Source organism: Culex pipiens, chromosome 2 (genome assembly GCF_016801865.2).
Source record: "Culex pipiens pallens isolate TS chromosome 2, TS_CPP_V2, whole genome shotgun sequence".
Taxonomy (NCBI): domain Eukaryota; kingdom Metazoa; phylum Arthropoda; class Insecta; order Diptera; family Culicidae; genus Culex; species Culex pipiens.
The window spans coordinates 104,256,825-104,275,442 of NC_068938.1; the positions used below are offsets into that span (position 1 = coordinate 104,256,825).

The window sequence follows — 18,618 nt, forward strand, 5'->3', positions numbered from 1 at the left end:
CGATTAGATCCTATGGAGTAGATTGACATTTTATAGTAGAAATGTAAAAACGTTTCAAGAGATCAACACTTTGTTGCACATCATCCAACCATTCTGCACTTGACAAATTTCCATTCCCTCGACACAACTGTAACAAAACGCGCGCGCCACGTAATCGGACCATCCCCCGCAGTCAAATGCGGTTCTCTGTAATTTTCCACCAATTCCGGCCGTCCATTACATGAACACCTGGCACCTGGTGGGCCCCAAATCAGCATCCGTTGCATCTCTCGCACTCACTAAAAAGCCGACTCAGCTATCAATTCTTCAGCATCATCATCATCCAACTCAATTCACACCCGCTGAAGCTTTCCAGCGTTTCGTTTACTCCGTTCACCGTTTTTCGGGGGATTGTTTGGTTGATTGTCCTCCCGCACGGGTTCTTCTCGGACTAGGTTGTCCGGCGGGAATAGAAATATATTAATTAAAATACGTTCATTAGTGCGCGCCAGTATTTACATGTGGTCGGAGATCGTTCGATATCCGCGCGGGGAGAACCTTAATTATACGTACGCCCCGCGCAACTCCAGGTTGAGGGAGTGTGGAGTTCAAGGGATTATGTTTTGCAGGGCCAATGCAAGCGAGAGCTCGATAAACTAACGGGACACACTTCATTGGTTTTTATCGCACTCTGCAGGCGAGAGAACTTGTCTCGTTACATTGCCGCACCCGAGGGATTGGCTCGGCGTTGACGCGCGTTGAGATATTTTATATCCCTGGTTTTATGGGCTCCCTCATTAAGGCGGAAACCACTAACTAGACCGCGGAGGGAGGGAGCGATTAAAGATGAGAAATTTGTCAGGTCCCGCGGTGTGGTCTCTCAACAGGTTTCGCCATTAAAGGGACTACCAGAACTACCAGTCACGCAGCTTCCCGCGCAGCGGGGCTAACTGGGCCTGAAATTGTAACAAATTAAACTGCCATTTCATCGAGTTACGACTTTTATAACCTCTCTGCATCTCTCTCTTACTTTCTTGCAGGAAAATTCTACTCTAAACAACCAGAAGCCATGGGTAAAGCACAGAGCAAGCGCTCGGTCGACATAACCACAGACCCCGCCAAGGATGGCGTCGTCACAGAGGGCACCGGCAAGCTGGAAAAGATCGAGGACGTCGATCAGCTCAAATCACAGGCCAACGGCGACGCACAGCACAACGAGGGCGATTCGGTGAGTAACTAATCCTTGTGAGCGCTGGGTTGGCTTCTGATACCGCGAGTTGGAGCAGAAAAAAAAACGCCACATCACTTCCACTTAATTAGACACCGGTGACCTCCGATTGTGGATCAGCCGAGGTCGCACTTTCCCCTCGCGAGGTTGACTGCAGGACAGACATGGAAAACACTCGTTCGCCCTCGCGATGGGAACTCATACTGAGATTAACTCGCCTCGCGAGGCACTCTAAATATTCCCTCGCGATGCCGAGTGCATACCATGTCTGGTTCAACTCTCCTCGTTTTGTAGGCGCGCGTGGTAAAGGTCATCTCAGCGATATAGCCTCCGACGAAAAGTTAATTACGGGTAGCCCCCAGGGCAGATATCTTCAAAACCGCTGGCAACACTGCCAGCAGCCTCGCTTTTTTCTTGTTTTTTTTTCGGGTGGTAATAAAAATTATCTCGCTTTAATCTCCTGGTCGGTTTTCTGCCTAGTTTGTTCTTTTCGACACGAAGTTTGTTTTTGTTCGCTGGTTCTCTTCTCGTTTTAGAGGGGGGAGCCATTAAAAATCTAATCCCTGAAACGAAACCATCCCAACAGAGCCAAGTGATCAGCAGGTTTCCAGCCAAGATGTTGCTGTGGTTGTCTCGGGAACTAACATAAAATTAATTTTTATGTTTCAATTCTTGCTTTTCTGGGGAATTTCCTGTCCCCTCGTGTGACGTCTCTGCACGTGACCCTCGAGGACCGTTATAATGCACTAGACCTCGCTCTTCAAGAACTTCCGAGAAGGTCTAGTTTCCACTACTCTCCATGAAACCTCCCCAATTTGCCACCGAATTTGTCGCGCTATTTGTTCAGCCGTTTGAAACCACAACAACAACAATAACTTGATTGTTTCCCACGCCCCAAACCTGTTGCCACCGAATTCATCAAATACACATTAAAGCAGTCGCCGTCCCCCGAAAAGTTATTACTCCAAGGTAATTACAAATTAACATGGCTTTCACGCGCACTCGGGGATCGTAAAAAATCAGTTACCACCACCCCCGCGAAAAAGGCGCAAGTTCAAAGGTGAAACACTCACATTTATCACTCGCATTATATATGTATAATGTGTGTTTCGGCGTTGCAAATGAGTTTTCTGACGGGAGAAAACTTTTCCTTTCGAAATGATTTTCCTAGGAGGAACAGAACATGCTCGCGAAATAAATCATAAATCTGAACGCGCTCAAACAAGTTCTGTTTGGGCTTTTTGTTCGCAACTCCGAGATGGATTCGGGTCGGGAATTATTTATCACCTTATTTGTTTCGTGTGCGCGAAGGTGGGAGCGCACACGTGAGCGAAATTTATTATGAGCACGTGGAATTCAGGGAGCGCTCCGGAAGATTAAAACAAACCCGGTGTGGGAGTGGGTAATTTTGTTTATTGAAATTTCGGAAAGTTGTGCCGTTTGTTGAACTGGAGTAGCAAAGTTTCAATTGAATTGGTTAATTTTCAATCTTAGAATAACTTTGAATCCATTACATGACAACGTCGCTCGCGTGGCACGTCGTCGAGTAACAAAAAGTATTGCAAGTTGAATTGAAGGTTTGACTTTAATCTAATGATCTAATCCACTTCATGGCATCGTAGCTCGGCTGGCACGTCGTCAAAAAAAATGTTCCAGGATTAGCTCCTTGAGTTGAAGGGTATTTAAATATGGTCGTATTAAAGTGTCAAAACATCGACCTGTGGTGGATACTGTGGAGAATTTCCCTTATCCCCTTAAAAAATGGAACATCAACCATTTATTACTCCTGTCATAGTGTGGAGGATCTGTTCGGGTGGAACTGGAGCAATTCTATGAGATTTCGGTTAATCCGACTGAAACTTTGTTGGTGCCTTCGGTATGCCCAAATAAGCCATTTTGAATCATTAGTTTGTCCATATAATTTTCCATACAAATTTGGCAGCTGTCCATACAAAAATGATTTATGAAAATTTTAAAATCTGTATCTTTGGAAGGAATTTTTGATCGATTTGGTGTCTTCAGCAAAGTTGTAGGTATGGATAAGGACTACACTGGAAAAATGTGATACACGGTAAATAAATTGGTGATTTTTCATTTTTTGTCACTAAAACACTATTTTTATTTTATTTTTTCATTTTCTGATATGTTTTAGAGGACATCAAATGCCAACTTTTCAGAAATATCCAGAATGGGCAAAAAATCTTTGACCGAGTTATGAATTTTTGAATCAATATTGTTTCTTGCAAAAATTAGAAATATTGATCTCAAAATTTTTCAATTTCATTTTTCGATGTAAAATCAAAATTGTAATCAAAAAGTACTTTTGTGAAACTTTGATAAAGTGCACCGTTTTCAAGTTATAGCCATTTTTAGATAACTTTTTTGAAAATAGTGGCAGATTTAATTTTTTTAAATTAGTACCCATGTTTGCTCAACCATGAAAAAATATTTTTGAAAAGCTGAGAAAATTCTCTATATTTTGCTTTTTTGAACTTTGTTGATACGAGATATAAGATATTGCCATGCAAAGATTAAAAAACAGGAAAATTGATGTTTTCTAAGTCTGTTTGGGTGACCCACCATTTTCTAATGTCGATATCTCAGCAACTATTGGTCAGATTTTTAATGTTAAAATATGAAACATTCGTGAAATTTTCTGATCTTTTTGAAAACAATATTTAAAAAATTTAAAACCAAGACTAACATTTTGAAAGGGCATAATATTGAATGAGGTATATAGCAAAGTGAACCAAATCTATTCCATAGCATCGTCACTCGGGTGGCACATCGACGACAGATAAAAAGTTCTTCTCAGCAGCGAGCATCCGTTGGTTTTTTGAACTCCTATTTGGTTGCGGTTTTTATTCGGCACAACTTCCAGAATATACATCTTTAACTGAAAATTTGATTAGAGTTACAACCAAAGTCATATTATATGATGGAGAATTTCCCTTATCCACTTTAAAAAAACATTGTGGAGATGAGAGTCATAGTGTTATATGTTGTATTGCCAATGTTTCCTGACAAAGTGAATTAAATCCATTTCATAGCATCATCGTTGGGTTTGCACATCGTTGAAAATTTAATAGTTTTTTCAGCAGCCAGCTTAAATTGGCACCATCGCTGACAAACAACTGCCTAGTTTGGTTGTGGTTCGACCCAATTTCCAGAACATCTATCTCGCACTGACAATTTGATTAAAGTTACAACCAAGCGCGCTATAACACCGCACATTAAAGTATCATCATCAATTTAGTCAACCATGTATGGTCCGGCTCCCGTAGTGTTACTACAACCTGGCCATTTGCATACGGGACACACATGTCCCCCTACCGCCGACTTTCCCAACATGGCATAAAAAAAAAGACACAAACCATAAATCTGCGGTGGAACTTCGCGCCAGATGCGCTAATCCAACAGTGCGAAAAACCATTGATGATAAATTGGCACGGCGGTGTCGTACGGCCTACGCGCTACCGTCCGCGGTGCGGACACCGGACACCATCCGGAATCACATCGCTAAGATTCTTTGCGAAAGACGCAAGATGAGCGTGTGCGTCTATTTGTACGTCCGTAAATCTTGATTCGGGGACTACCTTTAAGTGAATAGTTATGGGAACCGACTGCGTCTAATCATAAATCCTCCCCCTAGGGTGAGAGACTCACGGACAACGGAATCCGGAATGATTCATGATTGCACTCAGTCGTGCTGATCCGTGCACTCAAAAAGTAGAAATTACAGAAAAAAAAGTTTTCTTGAAACGAGAATCGAACCGCGGCCCTTTGAGTGACATTCTGTCTTTTTACCAGTTCGCCATACCTGCTTCGTGACAACGATGAGGTAACACGCAATCACATTCCTCTTTACAGTTTCAATACAATTTGAAGTCAGATGTCTCTCAAACTTCCTTGAGGATACCGTGGAGATTTTCCCTTGTCCTGTTTAAAAAGTCGAACATCGACAATAGGCCGTTCCAAAAAAATGAAAAGTTGTCAAATCTTCGGTGCTCACCCCTAGAATGATAGATTAGGATGTCAGGAACAATGTTTTCATACAACAAAAAAATCCCAAAAATGGTTTACAACTCGCGCGCGGAGCTTGAATGAAAAAAGTGCATTTTTCGAGTATTTTTCAGAAATGCGCGTAACAATCATACTAAAGTCATTCAAATTTGGTCGCCTTTAGCTTCAAGTTATAGTTTAATGTCCCCTGAACAAATTTTGTACAGACATAGTCCATAAAAGCTTGTGTTTGGGCATGGCAGGGTGTTTTAGGGAGAAAAATTTGTATATTTTAGCCAAAAAATTTCAAAAATCACTTCCCAAAGCGAGCCAAAAAAATTTGCAGCCAAAACTAGTGCATTCAGCTTATAGGAAATTTTACGGAGATCATTTTGCTTTTTTTAACATTCAATTTATGTCCACGCAAAGCCGAGATATTTGCTTTTTAGTGAACAAAAAGTGACGAATTTTCAAAATTCTTGGTATATAAGTGTATTTAGCATAAAACATTGGCTACTATGATTGCAAACGAGAAGGCATATATTTTGGATATATTTGTTTTGTTCGCTCAAAAATGATATTTGTTAATAACATTTCATGAAAAAACATGAGATTTTCTCACAATGTGACGAAAACGAAACTATTGGCACTACGCCCCCCGGGGCATGGCCTTCCTCTAACGTGGGATTTCTGCTCCAGCGCCTCTGACGAGACAGGAGAAACCGGGACCGACGTTTTACTTCACCATCCGATAGAAGCTCAGTGGATAAGGCGGGAATCGAACCCGCGTCTCATAGCATCATCGGGATCGGCAGCCGAAGCCGCTACCCCTGCGCCACGAGACCCACAATGTGACGTAAACGACAAATAATCATAAATCAAAATTATTTTTTCTTAAGTTCATAACTCCAAGCTATGAACGTGATTTTTTTACGTGTGTATATTCGAATGAAACAAATTCATTTATAAAAAACTTATTTTTTCAAAAAAAGTTACCCATTAGAGCTTTATTTGTTCATATCGAGAAGAGCACAGAGCAGTACTTATAAATATGTCGTTTACGTCACATTGTGAGAAAATCTCATGTTTTTTCATGAAATGTTATTAACAAATATCGTTTTTGAGCGAGCAAAATAAAAATATCCAAAATATATGCCTTCCCGTTTGTAATCATAGTAGCCAATGTTTTATGCTAAAAACGCTTATATACCAAGAATTTTGAAAATTCGTCACTTTTTGTTCACTAAAATGCAAATATCTCGGCTTTGCGTGGACATAAATTAAATGTTAAAAAAAGTAAAATGATCGCCGTGAAATTTCCTATAAGCTGAATGCATGAGGTTTGACTGCAAAATTTTTTGGCTCGTTTTGGGGAGTGATTTTTGAAATTTTTTAGCTTAAAAATACAAATTTTTCTCCCTAAAACGCTCTGCCATGCCCAAACACAAGCTTTTATGGACTATGTCTGTACAGGAATTTGTTCAGGGGACATTAAACTATAACTTGAAGCCAAAGGCGACCAAATTTGAACGACTTTAGTATGATTGTTACGCGCATTTCTGAAAAATACTCGAAAAATGCACTTTTTTCATTCAAGCTCCGCGCGCGAGTTGTAAACCATTTTTGGGATTTTTTTGTTGTATGAAAACATTGTTCCTGACATCCTAATCTATCATTCTAGGGGTGAGCACCGAAGATTTGACAACTTTTCATTTTTTTGGGACGGCCTAATCGACAATTCCCGTCTTCTAAATCCGCTATCCTTGTCCCTGGAGTGCGATGGAGATTGAAGCGGCCGGTAATCGACGGTTGTCATGGTGTTGAGAATCAGTTCAACGTGAATTCGGATAATCATCGCATCAACATGACGAAATCCAGTCTGCAATCCGCTAAAATCGCCTTCTCCAAGCGAAGCGAATTTGAAGTCTGACATCTCTCGTTTGAGTGTATCTCCACCTCCTCAACCCCTCGAAATTGGCGCGGAAATGGCAATAACACTGATGAACAATTCCCTGCTTTCATCTTTTGTCAGTGCGGAAAATGCGTGTGCGGAATGCTGGAAAATCAAAGCAAATCCGTCCTCCGTTTTTCCCCTTGGGAAAAGCTCGTCCTTTCAGTTGAAGGCATCAAACGCGCAACCATAAATCAAAAGCTTCTCGTAAGAGATGAGTTTTGCGAGACCTCGTACTTCTTCAAGTGTGTGGTTGAGACCCAGCTGGCGGTTAGTACTCGAAATGAACCGCAAATAAATCATCTTTTTCAAAAGAGGCCGTAAAAAGGACGGTTAGTAGGTCATTCCTAAAACTTCAAAACACACGCGCGCAGTCACTGAACATTCGCGGGACTTTTACGTGGAACCCATTCCATTAGTAAGTAAACATAAAAGAGTGAGGGCTGCTGACGTCAGAACTTTTACTCTCTTCGCTGAGTCCTCGGTCGTCGGTTTTTGTGCTAATGAGTTCTAATTAAAAATTTCCACCAGAGGAGGCCCAACCGACGGAGTCGAGGACATTAGGGATGAAAAAGTAAGCAAAAAGCTGGGAAGGGTGTGTTCTTCTCTCTGGAGGAATGTGTCACTTTCAGCTGACGCTCGGGACGGTGACTTCCAGCTTCAGACGGCGAGTGCTGCTGGCAGGTACCTAGACGTGTTGACTGGTGCGAAAAGGGCTAAGGAGGAGCGCATTCTTGACTGAAATACGTTAGGGTGATATTTTTTTAGAAAAGTATTTGAACGAACCTTGATTACATTTTCCAAAAATATTTTGGGAATACCGCGGAGAATTTCCCTTATCCCCTTAATAAGGCAAAGCATCATTACTTCCCGTCTTCAAAACTAAAAAAACCGTCCAACTTCAAGCGAAACTTACTTGGGAATACTGTGGAGATTTTCCCTTATCCCCTTAAAAAGGCGAAGCATCAACACTTCCCGTTTTTCAAAGAGCGGCAATGTTGTTAATAATCGGGTTGAGTAACTGGCAGTAACTAATAAATTCCGTGTAATCCACTGCATCTCCGCCAGTCAACTACCAAATTCCATCAGGCCCTAGCTTAAGTCACCAAAACTAACCTGCCTCACGTCGGAATTCCTTCAATCTCCCATCATCACCGATGGAACCGCGCCGATGTCGGCATTCATCAGAGCATTTTCACAGTGAGGTGATAATTTTCACTGATGCGTTCAAAGCTTCGCTTTCCCCCTTTTTCGAACTCCTCCGTCCACAGTCTTGGTGCAGCAGCACGTGTGCATCGTTTTCCACTCTGCTGCTGCACTTGTCCGCCAGAGATCTCCGAGGGGCGTTGCAGCGCGCAACATAAATTCTAACGCCTCGAGCAGAATCACACGTGGCCATAAATTTAGGAATTTATTTTAAGACCGAAGCGGTTTTTAGAGTTTTGAGCAGGGGGAAGAAACTACTTGGATTCGTTCCACATGTTCCGGAGTTGTAGCAGGTCCCCGAACCCCTCGTCGAAGGTCAAGTTGAAGGTTCCGCTGACAGTGAGCGATTAGAAAGCTGTGCGTGATTTGTCTAATTGGAGGGGAGATTTTCCTTCCGAATTCTGTATGTGCGGTGGCAAACGGGTCGTAACTTAAGCGATTACCAAAAAGTCTCTCTTCGTGGTCTGCGACGGCGAAGGAATTCGAATTGGTAAACTTCACGGTTTGACTCGCTGCCCGTTTTGTTAGAACCTTTTTTGAGGTTAGGGTTGAGCGCGGGGACGACGACCAGAATAACTTTCTTTTCGTTTCTTCTTTTATTTCTCTCTGAATGATTTATGGGTTTAGTTGGGATTTCTTGCGTCTATTTTGTTTAGACAGTTTCGAGCGAGTTTTAGACACATTTTTCATACTTTAACGAGGAGGTTTTCACAGTTTGAACCGGGGCGAGCTTACTGGCTGGTTTATGGCCACTGCCTTACATTGTCTGGAGATGCCATATTTGGGGTGATTTAGTGAGAAGACGGTTCTATGGTTCAGAACCTTTGAATACCACAGCTTATTGTGTGGAGCAATAAATTTCTTGCTTGAATTCTTTAGAAAACAGTGGAATATCTATCAAAATTTCAACTGTTTCAACTGTATAAATTGACGCGACTTTTTCTAAAAAAAAAAAATTAGAATCAAATTTACTAACTAAACTCCATAAACTCATTAATCTCTTCGTCCTAATTTCAGCCCTTTTACCAAAAAAAGCATGGCACTCGCTAATTACGGCATCATCTTGCAAAGAAAGCAACTGGATCCTTTTTTGAGCCCAATGAAAAAGCCCAAAATAAATTCACTTTAAATGTGCCCCCACCCCCACACTTTTCTCCCAACCTAAATGGCCACGCTAATGTGCCGTAATTTACAGAGTTTTCCCCAACACTTCAGAAAGAATTCGCGCCAAGTATTTGACGCTGTTTTTTCGCGCTGCGACACCTCTCCACAAAACGGGTGCTCGCTGTAACTCAATTTATCATCAGAGGGAGTTAAAAATTGAAGGCGCCCCTTTTTTGTCGCAGTTTTTAGTAGCTTTCACTATCGCGAACATGGGGTGGGGAGAGTACAGGAAATGGCTGAAATGGCAGGCACTGGTGTCATTAAATGAGTTCACTCGAGCTGGGATGTTAGGGTGAAAAAGTTTGAAAAGTTGAACTTGAAATAGGTCATAAAAAACATTTGAATCTGCAAAATTAAAAAATATTTGCTCCTGGTCATATAAGTTGTTCTGGGCGTATCTTACTAACTTCTTTCCAATCAAAAATATTCTTATCCACGTAAAGTAAATTTTCTGGTTGTCAATTTCTGTTTTCACAAAAAAAAAACACTCTTGAAAAAAATTACAAACGCGTGTTCAAGGGTCTTGATTGCTCACAATCCTCCCCTTCACTCGTGAGACCAAATCGGACGCGACGCAATACAGCTCTTATAGATTCCTACTGTTTGTCATAACCACACCAATCGCTACTGAGTACTCTCTCTCTTCTGATCTCCCTATGTGATTGGCTCAGACACGCCGTTTGCGCTTTGTCGCTCCAAGCTGATTCAAAATATGAGATTGGAAAGTTTGAAATTAAATTAAATTAAATTAAATTCAAATAAAAAAAATAATTCGAATATTTTAATTTTTGAAAATTTAAATTTAATAAATATTCAGATGATTTGAACTAAAAAATAACAAATTCAAAAATATAATAATTTGCAAATTTAGAAATTTGTAATGTATCACAAGATAGCTTACAAGCGACGAGATGAATATTTAAAACCTTGAACATCAATTTAAAAAAAAGAATTTTATTTTTTTTCCATTTCTCAATGTTTATGGTTTGAAATCTTTTTTTTTAATTTTCAATTAATAAATTTTTGAATAAATTATTTTTAAAAAATGTCAAATTGAATATTACATTTTTGAGTTTACAAATATTCGAATTCAAAATATCTGAATATGAAAAAAATTAACTAACAATATTCTAGATTCTCTAAAATTTTTGCTCACAATAATATGAACACTCTTGCATCCAAAAGCAGAGTACTTTTCACTAATTTCCAACTTCATCTCAAAATCCAAAGGGAATTTCCCTAAGTTCAAATCATAATCATGCCGCGAATAATCATGATTGAATAAAGCCAGATTCACTTTGAGTCATGGTTCGTTATCCTCCATTTGTATCACTTTCTCTCTGAGGACTATTATCTCTGAGTTACATGATGCGACAACCAGCGCTCTCTTTTTGGAGAGAAAGGTTGCTCTCGTGCTGAGTGCCACTCTCTTCTCAACAATCATTAGAATAGATTTTTCGCATCCTGTTCGAAGTCGTCTATCGGCTGTGTTTTATTCATTGATTCGATTTTTTTTTAAAACAGTGTTTGCTAAAACTTTTTGCAAAATTTTTGTTTACTCAAGACACCTATGACAGTAACTTACACTATTCAGGGATTGCAGCGAGTGCCGCGCTGGTATTTTGTTAGCTTCGCTCCTCTCTAACCGTGCTTTGTGTGAGTGTTGTCGAAAACGGAGCAGGCCAAGCAATCCAAATCGTTGGCTGCTTGCGAATCGTGGTCGCTCACGATTGGTTGCGCGCTGACGATTCAAGCGATTTGATCGGCACTGAGTTTTTTGCTTTTTGAAACGAAAAACAGGACCCTTGTTTTGAAAAGAGTAAAATTAGCTCAAAACGAACTCCTGATTAATAAGAAACTGAAGAAAGTAAATACAGATTTTGGACAGATTAGGGTTAAAATAATTCAACCAAACAATGTACAGCAAAAAAAAATCAACGCTCTAAACTGCAAACGTTGAACACAACAAATGTGCTAACTTATCGCAATATCTAGGCTAATCGCTGCCGATTTTTTCCCCAATCCGTTCGCCAAAACCCGGGTTGACTCACCCGGCCCAGGTGAACGTTCCCAATTGCCCGGGCGCGATTTACTGCAATTTCCCCCTCCGCCGCCCGTGGTCAGCGGCCAAATTACATCAACTGTTAGACCGTGCAACACAATAACTGTGGCAACAAAAAAAAAAAAACTATAATCGCTCCCGCAAAACTCTTGTACTACCCGGAGAGTAGTTGCTGCGCCGACACGAATTATGATTAGCAAATAAGGTAACGTTCTTGGCCCAAGTTGGCATTGCGCAACACGTGGCCTCGAAAAAAAAACGTGATCCTAAAAGGTTTCTTGGACGGCTGTTTGGCGCGGGCACGTCCCCAAGATCCGCGATTGGCTGCAGTTCTGATTTCAATTTTTAATGCACTTTGGTTAGGCATTAGGGGCTCGATCTAAAACGTGCCTTCAAGAAGACGAAGTCGGAAAAGGTTGGAACTTTAAGGTTTCGAAGAAGGTAGCTTGCTCTTGAGATATTTAATTAGCTCTGCGAAAGTTTGAGCTGGTAATTTCCGCCAAAAACTTGTGCGTCAAGTTCTGCCTAAGTGAATTCTATTTCAAATTGAAGGTTTTTCTTAAGGGACGACTTTCCACTACCACCAAGAAGGAGAGGATTATTTTTTGCCAAGTTGCAACAAAGTCTGCGGAAAGTTGCTCCGCCATTGGCGCTGGCAGCATAATCTGTGCCAGTTGCAACGCGCGCGCAAAATGCTAATTAATTTCATGCGTCCCCTCTGGGGGTGGCGGGAACCGAACCATTACGGGCGATGAGGCGGGGCGGGGTGAAACGAGGAAGTTTGTGCAAACTCAATCAACGTTAATGCATACATTTCAAAGGGGATGTTTGAAATTCAATTTGCTGTGAGTTCATCTTGACTACATATTGGTAAAAAGTTTTTAAATAATATTTGCGCAGTGTAATCAATTCAAAAGGATGTAATTTCAAGAAACCAAATTTACGACAAATGAAGTCTCATATTTTTGTTTTCTAATAAAACTTCTCAAATTTGATCATACCACTTGCTTAGAGCGCATCCTAGAATAAATCTGTCGAATCTATCAATCTTTAACAGTATTGATGAATATAACCTTGGCAATCTAACTTCTTCTAAAACTTGTCAAGGTCCACTTTACCCCGATGATCCCAACCATCTTCTTCAACGTCCAGCATAGATCCAACTATACGATCGATGGTGGTGTCGAAGAACATAACCAGAGTCCCGTCACCTCTCGGCTCCCCTCTCATCACCTCGATGCATCCCCTCGAGCAGAAGAGGAGTACTGTTTACGTTGCACCATAACCATTTAAAGAGAGTTAAAAAAACGTAGATGCCACGAGGCATACGCACCTCGCTCCTGTCTCAGTTCGGTGGCGATCGTAAATCATGGCCAGCATAACGGGGCTCACCTCGCACACTTTATTGATCCGCAGCAGCAGCACCTTATGAAATTACCGGATTTTCTTGCTACCGACTGACTGCTGGAAATGGGAAGCGGTTCAGTGTCAGATTCAATTATTTCATCACGTCGTCTCTCTGAATGGCTTCTTCGAGTGGGGATCCAGAAGGCTTTTCGTGCTCCGTCATCCATCCAATCGCAGCTATCCCTTTGCGAAGACAACTGAGTGATGGTGATGGCGAGCCAGATTTGCAGAGGTGGAAAACACTCGTTCGCGGAATCGAGAAATGCTCACTTATTCATTCGAGAAGAGTTCGATGAGTGCTCGAAAGTTGATGCTCACCAAAATCGATGATTATGGTTGAGTAATGAGAAACCTCGCAAATGCGATGTTTTTAAAAGTTCCATCACGATGGCGAGTGCATACCATGTCTGACTGATTCCAATAATTTGGTGATGGGAACCCTCTATTATAACGATAACGACAGCGACTTGACGGATTCTAATAACGTTATCGAGCGGTGGGGGCGTTCTTGGGACAAGTCTCAAACCTCCTATCGAAAATTCGGGGAAGTCCTCTTGAGATACCTCTCTTGAGTCAAATTGGAGCTGATTTTCAAGTCGATGACTTTGAGTTGAGGTGCGGCACGCAAAAGAGCATCGCGTAGATAAAATTAGAAATTTAATCATAGTCATTCTCCTCTCGGCGTACGACTCTTCATGCCTCGAAGAATTCGATCTACTCTTGAAGGGTTGGGGTAAGGTAATCCGTACGCCCCCCTCTTTTACAAGTTGACGTGATGGGGCTAATTAAATCGGGACGATTACGCCCTTCTCGTAATGAGTGTGGCGTAAAATTAGAAATCGAGACAATATTTCCTGCCGCGGATCACGAAGTGACCACATTGTCCAGAGATTAATCAGCCAGACGGCCATAAAAAGGGCGCGAAACAAAGAGGGTATTACTTCTTCTGCTCGCCAAATGATTAATTAGCGCCAATCAATCCCGGATGAACTTCAGTGCATTTTACTCTTTCTTCAAGAAGGAGGTCACCCCGCTGCGGAATTATAACGGGAGGGATGTTCCACTTGAGTTCCCACGGCGATGATTGATCAGTGCCCGAGTGCACATTGTGCATTGTATCCTTGACCGAATGCTGCGCCGTTTTTACTGAAACTCTGCGATTATGTTCATCGATCAGGCTGAAGCTCTGGGTGTTGATGGGCTGCTGACAGGCTCAAGAGTTGTGTGTGTTGATCCGGTCAAGTGAAGTGATTGGTAATTATGGCGAAGAACATTAAACGGGGGAGCTTCGATCGGGTTAATTGGTCTCGTTAGATGATTGAGTAATGTGATCTCATAATTTATCATTTAAGTTTTATTGCCGTAAATTTCTGAAAAATAAACCTGTACCTTTTAAATATGATAGAAAAAAAGATGAAAAAGAAACATTTCAAAAGTTTTTCGAGCTCAAAACAAGATAATGATGTGCAATCTTCTATCAAAAATCATTTGACCAATCCTGTGAAACTTCAAACTTTTTTGGTCGTATAAATTGCATATAACTAATTCTGGAGTCCTTTTATCCCTTTCAAAGATTTTGGGCATTAATTGACTGTCTTAGTCTAAGTCCAAGCTGATTTTTGTTACTTTGAGTATTTACGTTTAAGCAGGTATTACATTAAGGAAAACTTTGTTTGAAAACTACACAGCAAAAAAATTCTGTGTAAAATCGCATGCAAAAGCATGCACATCACCTGTGTGAGAAAAAGCATGTAATATTGTATGAGAAAACGTGTACACAAAAAGCATGTCCAGAAGAAAAAAAATCAGGTCTGCTCACCCCAAAAATAACATCGATCCGGCGAGAGTCATATTCAGATTATCAAATCTGCGCCCCAACCCACTCGGCTATCTCGCCACTATGAAAAGAGTCGGATCAATGCCAATGTAACAGTAGGTTTTCCGTACGTCGTATACTGTGTTAACTGCATACGATGTATGGGGAACCTACAGCTACATCGGTGAAGATCCAACTATTTTCAAAGTGGCGAAATAGCCGAGTGGGTTTGGGCGCGGACTTGGTAATCTGATTATGACTCTCGCCGGATTGATGTTATTTTTGGGGTGAGCAGACCTGATTTTTTTTTCGGTACATGCTTTTTGTTTACACGTTACAATATTACATGCTTTTTCTCACAAAGGTGATGTGCATGCTTTTTCATGCGATTTTACCATCGGATTTTTTGCTGTGTAGACTTCAACACTTTTGACAATTCTCTCAAAAAACATACTGTTTATTGATTTTTTTTTGAAATTGACAAAACTTTTTTTAAGATTGTCTAATTAGACTGCAAATTGGTATTTCTATCAAACACGCTTGTATATTTTTGTGTTTTTAACGAACATTCGCCATCAAAATCAAATGATTCGCTCTACAGCATTGCCTTGGCGTTCTCGATTGCGACTAGGTGTCCGAAGGCTTGATTGTTGTGGCAATTGCAAACCTCTTTTTACACCTAAGCTTCCATCCACCCCGGGACTCGAACTGACGACCTTTGGATTGTGAGTCCAACTGCCTAGCAGCGACTCCACCGAGGCAGGACCCAGGGAGACGACTCCTACACCTGGACTGAGCTATCGACCTAACCTCTAGGTTAGACCGGGACCAACATTTACTTCCCTGTCCGACGGAAGGCGTGATCAGACAAATTTCGTCTCAAAATTTGCCACCGGGATCTTCTGGGATCAAACCCAGACCGACTGAGTGAGAGGCAACCACGCTAACCCCTACACTACGGTCCCGGCTTGACATTCGCCATGATTTTTTTTTTCTAATTGTCAATAGTGTATTGTTTTCTTTCATCTGAGAAGAATACAATTTCTTGTTAAGATTTTAAATTCTTGAAAAATTCAACATTTCAATTGAGTGATTTCATGGAAAAACCTGTGATTTTGTAGAGCAGATTTCATTTGACATGAAGTCTTTTTTGTAATCTGTGTGCTCTTCATCTGCGCAAAAAAACCGAATAATAAACTGTTTACGAGCAATCAATTAGCAATCGTTAACGATAGCGGAATAGAATATTCTAATCGCGAGCCAATTCCTCGAATCAACAATACCAATCGTTCCAATTTGCTGTTGTAGCATGTTGATCCACGTGGAGTGACTTCCCCAAGCCGATTAAACGCTGCTGGGCTTCTGTTTACAAATTTCTCGCGAATCAAAACAATCGATATCGGCCGCCTTGTTCCGCAAATCTCCTCCGCATCAGCACAAAAATGTCGTCCACGCTTTGTGCCATTTCTGCCAAATATAAACAACCAGTTGAGGAGAGGTCCTCGAGGTTGATAACAAAACTTCGTAGTCGCGTCGCCGCACCTCGTGATCAGAATTGCGACTCAGCTTCTTCCAGCCGCCGCCTACATCAATGATCAGCGCAGGAGTAGCACAATCCGGCGTAGTAAAATCTCAAACTGTTATCTCCAGTGTGGACAAATGCTAAAAATAACAAACTCGTTCTCTGTTTGCTGCTTCGGCAGATTAGGGAGGAAGGGGTTACGTGCGGGGAGATAACCTTTTCCGCGACTCGCTCATTAGTCAGTCGAGCAAGAAATGCATCAATTATAAATCGCGAGCGCGCGCTGACCTTTGGTTACTTTCGCCCCGTGATCGACGGGATCCGTCAGTCTGGGGCGCCGCGTGGACGACTGCTTTTAGCGCCAACAAGGTTCTTGCTTGCTCGTGCGGATTCATTAGAGGCTGAGATTGAAACGTTTTAGACCACAACAAAGACAGCTCATCTCTCGCTAAAGGCGTCTACACACGCGTCCAAAGAGTGCTCCGAAAGCCATTACGATCGCGCGGCCCTGGCGTGTGAATGCACTTCCAAATAGAAGGGGCGAGAGTCCGAGAGGAGCTCGCGATTAATTGAACCCTTGGCCCGACCTTTTTCCAGCCATCGTCCGCTTACTAATCGAACCGGCTGCAACTCTTTATCTGCGTCTATGCTCTCCCCCTGTTGCCATGGACAAGAGATTGGAGCCGGACTCTTTGTCCGTCTATCAACGCACCCGTCCGTCCATCCATCTCGTCCCGCAGGGGCAACAAAATGGATGGCGAACGAAGAAAGTAATTGTTCCGAATTGAAACAGTTATGATTGTAATTATTCACCGAAAAGAGGAAGAAGCGATGTTCAGATGTGAAGACGGAGTGTGGTTCATGAACGCGGGTAGCGTAACGTTTTCTGGCGTACGCAGCCGCGGGTCCGTCATTGACGACCTGACGAGTTGTTTTGGTTCTAGAACGTAGACCCGCGCTCGTAACGAAAACATTGGGGGGAGGCGAAAATTTCTACAAATCACTGAATCGAGAAGAAAATCGTAAACATCCGTTTAATAACTCAAGTGTGGCGGGGGTGGACGGTACTGGCCACGTGGTGATCCGCCGGGTAGATACACACACAACTCACTGGCAACAATTTACTAATGATAGGGGAGCAAGGAATGTAAAGTAGCCGAAGATACCACCATTGCGATGGAAGAAAAAAGTGAAACATCGAGACGCGGCTGGAAATGTTGCGGCCCGCGTTGATGAGCCCGGTCGTGGCCTGAGGCGCCTGCCAACCTGCATCGGTTGAATCCAAAACTTAGGATTGCGCTAATGGGCTGTATTAACACTCACTTAGCGCGCGGGCGCGGTGCGGCTACTCGACTTTGGCTGTGGAAGGAAGGAACTAACTATTACCGGCCAAGTGCAACAGTGCGGGTAATAATGGTGATTTTGGGTTGGTAGCCGGTGGTCGATTGCGGCTGTAAAAGGCTGAATAAGTAGGGGAAATTCTGAACGTAATTAAAAAAAAACTAATTTAAGTGGTGTATTGTTTGAAAAATTACAAATAAATATTTTAGTTGTCCACCACCGCCATATTGGCCGCCATCTTGGGTTACATATTCCAAAATTACCTTAGATTATCCGAATCGAAACCTCGGGTGAATGAGTCTGAACTGTTAGAAAATGATTAATTTTGACATTTAAATATCCAATTTTTTTTTATTAGATCCTATAACCAAATGTAAAAAATTATATTCTAGCGGAATCAATCAAACAGTTTTTGCGCTAAGTTTTATATTTTACTAGGGGCCTGATTGCTCAAAATTGGGGTTTTTACTCGCGAGGGCAAATCGGACTCGATGCCGAACTGCTCTGAAGAATTCCTACCGTTTTTCATTTACACATCAATCGCTACTGAAAACCCTCTCTTTTGCCTCTTTCTCTCTCGAATCAGCTATTACCGTTAATACAGCGAAAGGCTTTGAGAGGCCGATTGCGTTACGTCTCTCTAAGCAGATTCAAAATAGTCGGCGATCGGTTATGTCCTATCAGTGATTAAATTTCCTCAAATCAACGTTATCAAAAACATTTTGCTATTTTTCAGTTTACGGAACATAAAAAAAAAAAAAATTTGACAGCCAGCGATGTAATAATCATCACCAAAGAAAATTTTTGGATGTTCATTAAGAGAACAATCCGAGGGAGCATGGTTCTTCTCTCTCGCGCACGAAAGATCGGTAAAAAGAATCTAAAAAAATCATCATCTTGATTATTCAGCGGAACATCTTTTTCACTACACTTGCAAGTG

At 41.7% G+C, this 18,618-nt stretch overlaps 2 protein-coding genes across 21 annotated transcripts in view; one reads left to right on the forward strand and one right to left on the reverse strand.

Annotated features, from left to right (window-relative positions):
* Positions 1-18,618, reverse strand: part of LOC120428101 (uncharacterized) — a 581,627-nt gene that overhangs the window by 466,457 nt on the left and 96,552 nt on the right. The gene's annotated exons all lie outside the window — the stretch shown is intronic.
* The window catches only part of LOC120427877 (A-kinase anchor protein 200), a 146,323-nt gene that overhangs the window by 73,321 nt on the left and 54,384 nt on the right, over positions 1-18,618 (forward strand). For all 20 annotated transcript variants that reach the window (XM_039592839.2, XM_039592858.2, XM_052707777.1 and 17 more), the window contains one exon: positions 1,020-1,207. In XM_039592839.2, coding sequence (XP_039448773.1) covers positions 1,049-1,207 — 159 coding nt within the window. In that variant the 5' untranslated portion in view covers positions 1,020-1,048. Of the gene's footprint in view, positions 1-1,019; positions 1,208-18,618 lie in introns of those variants that run through there.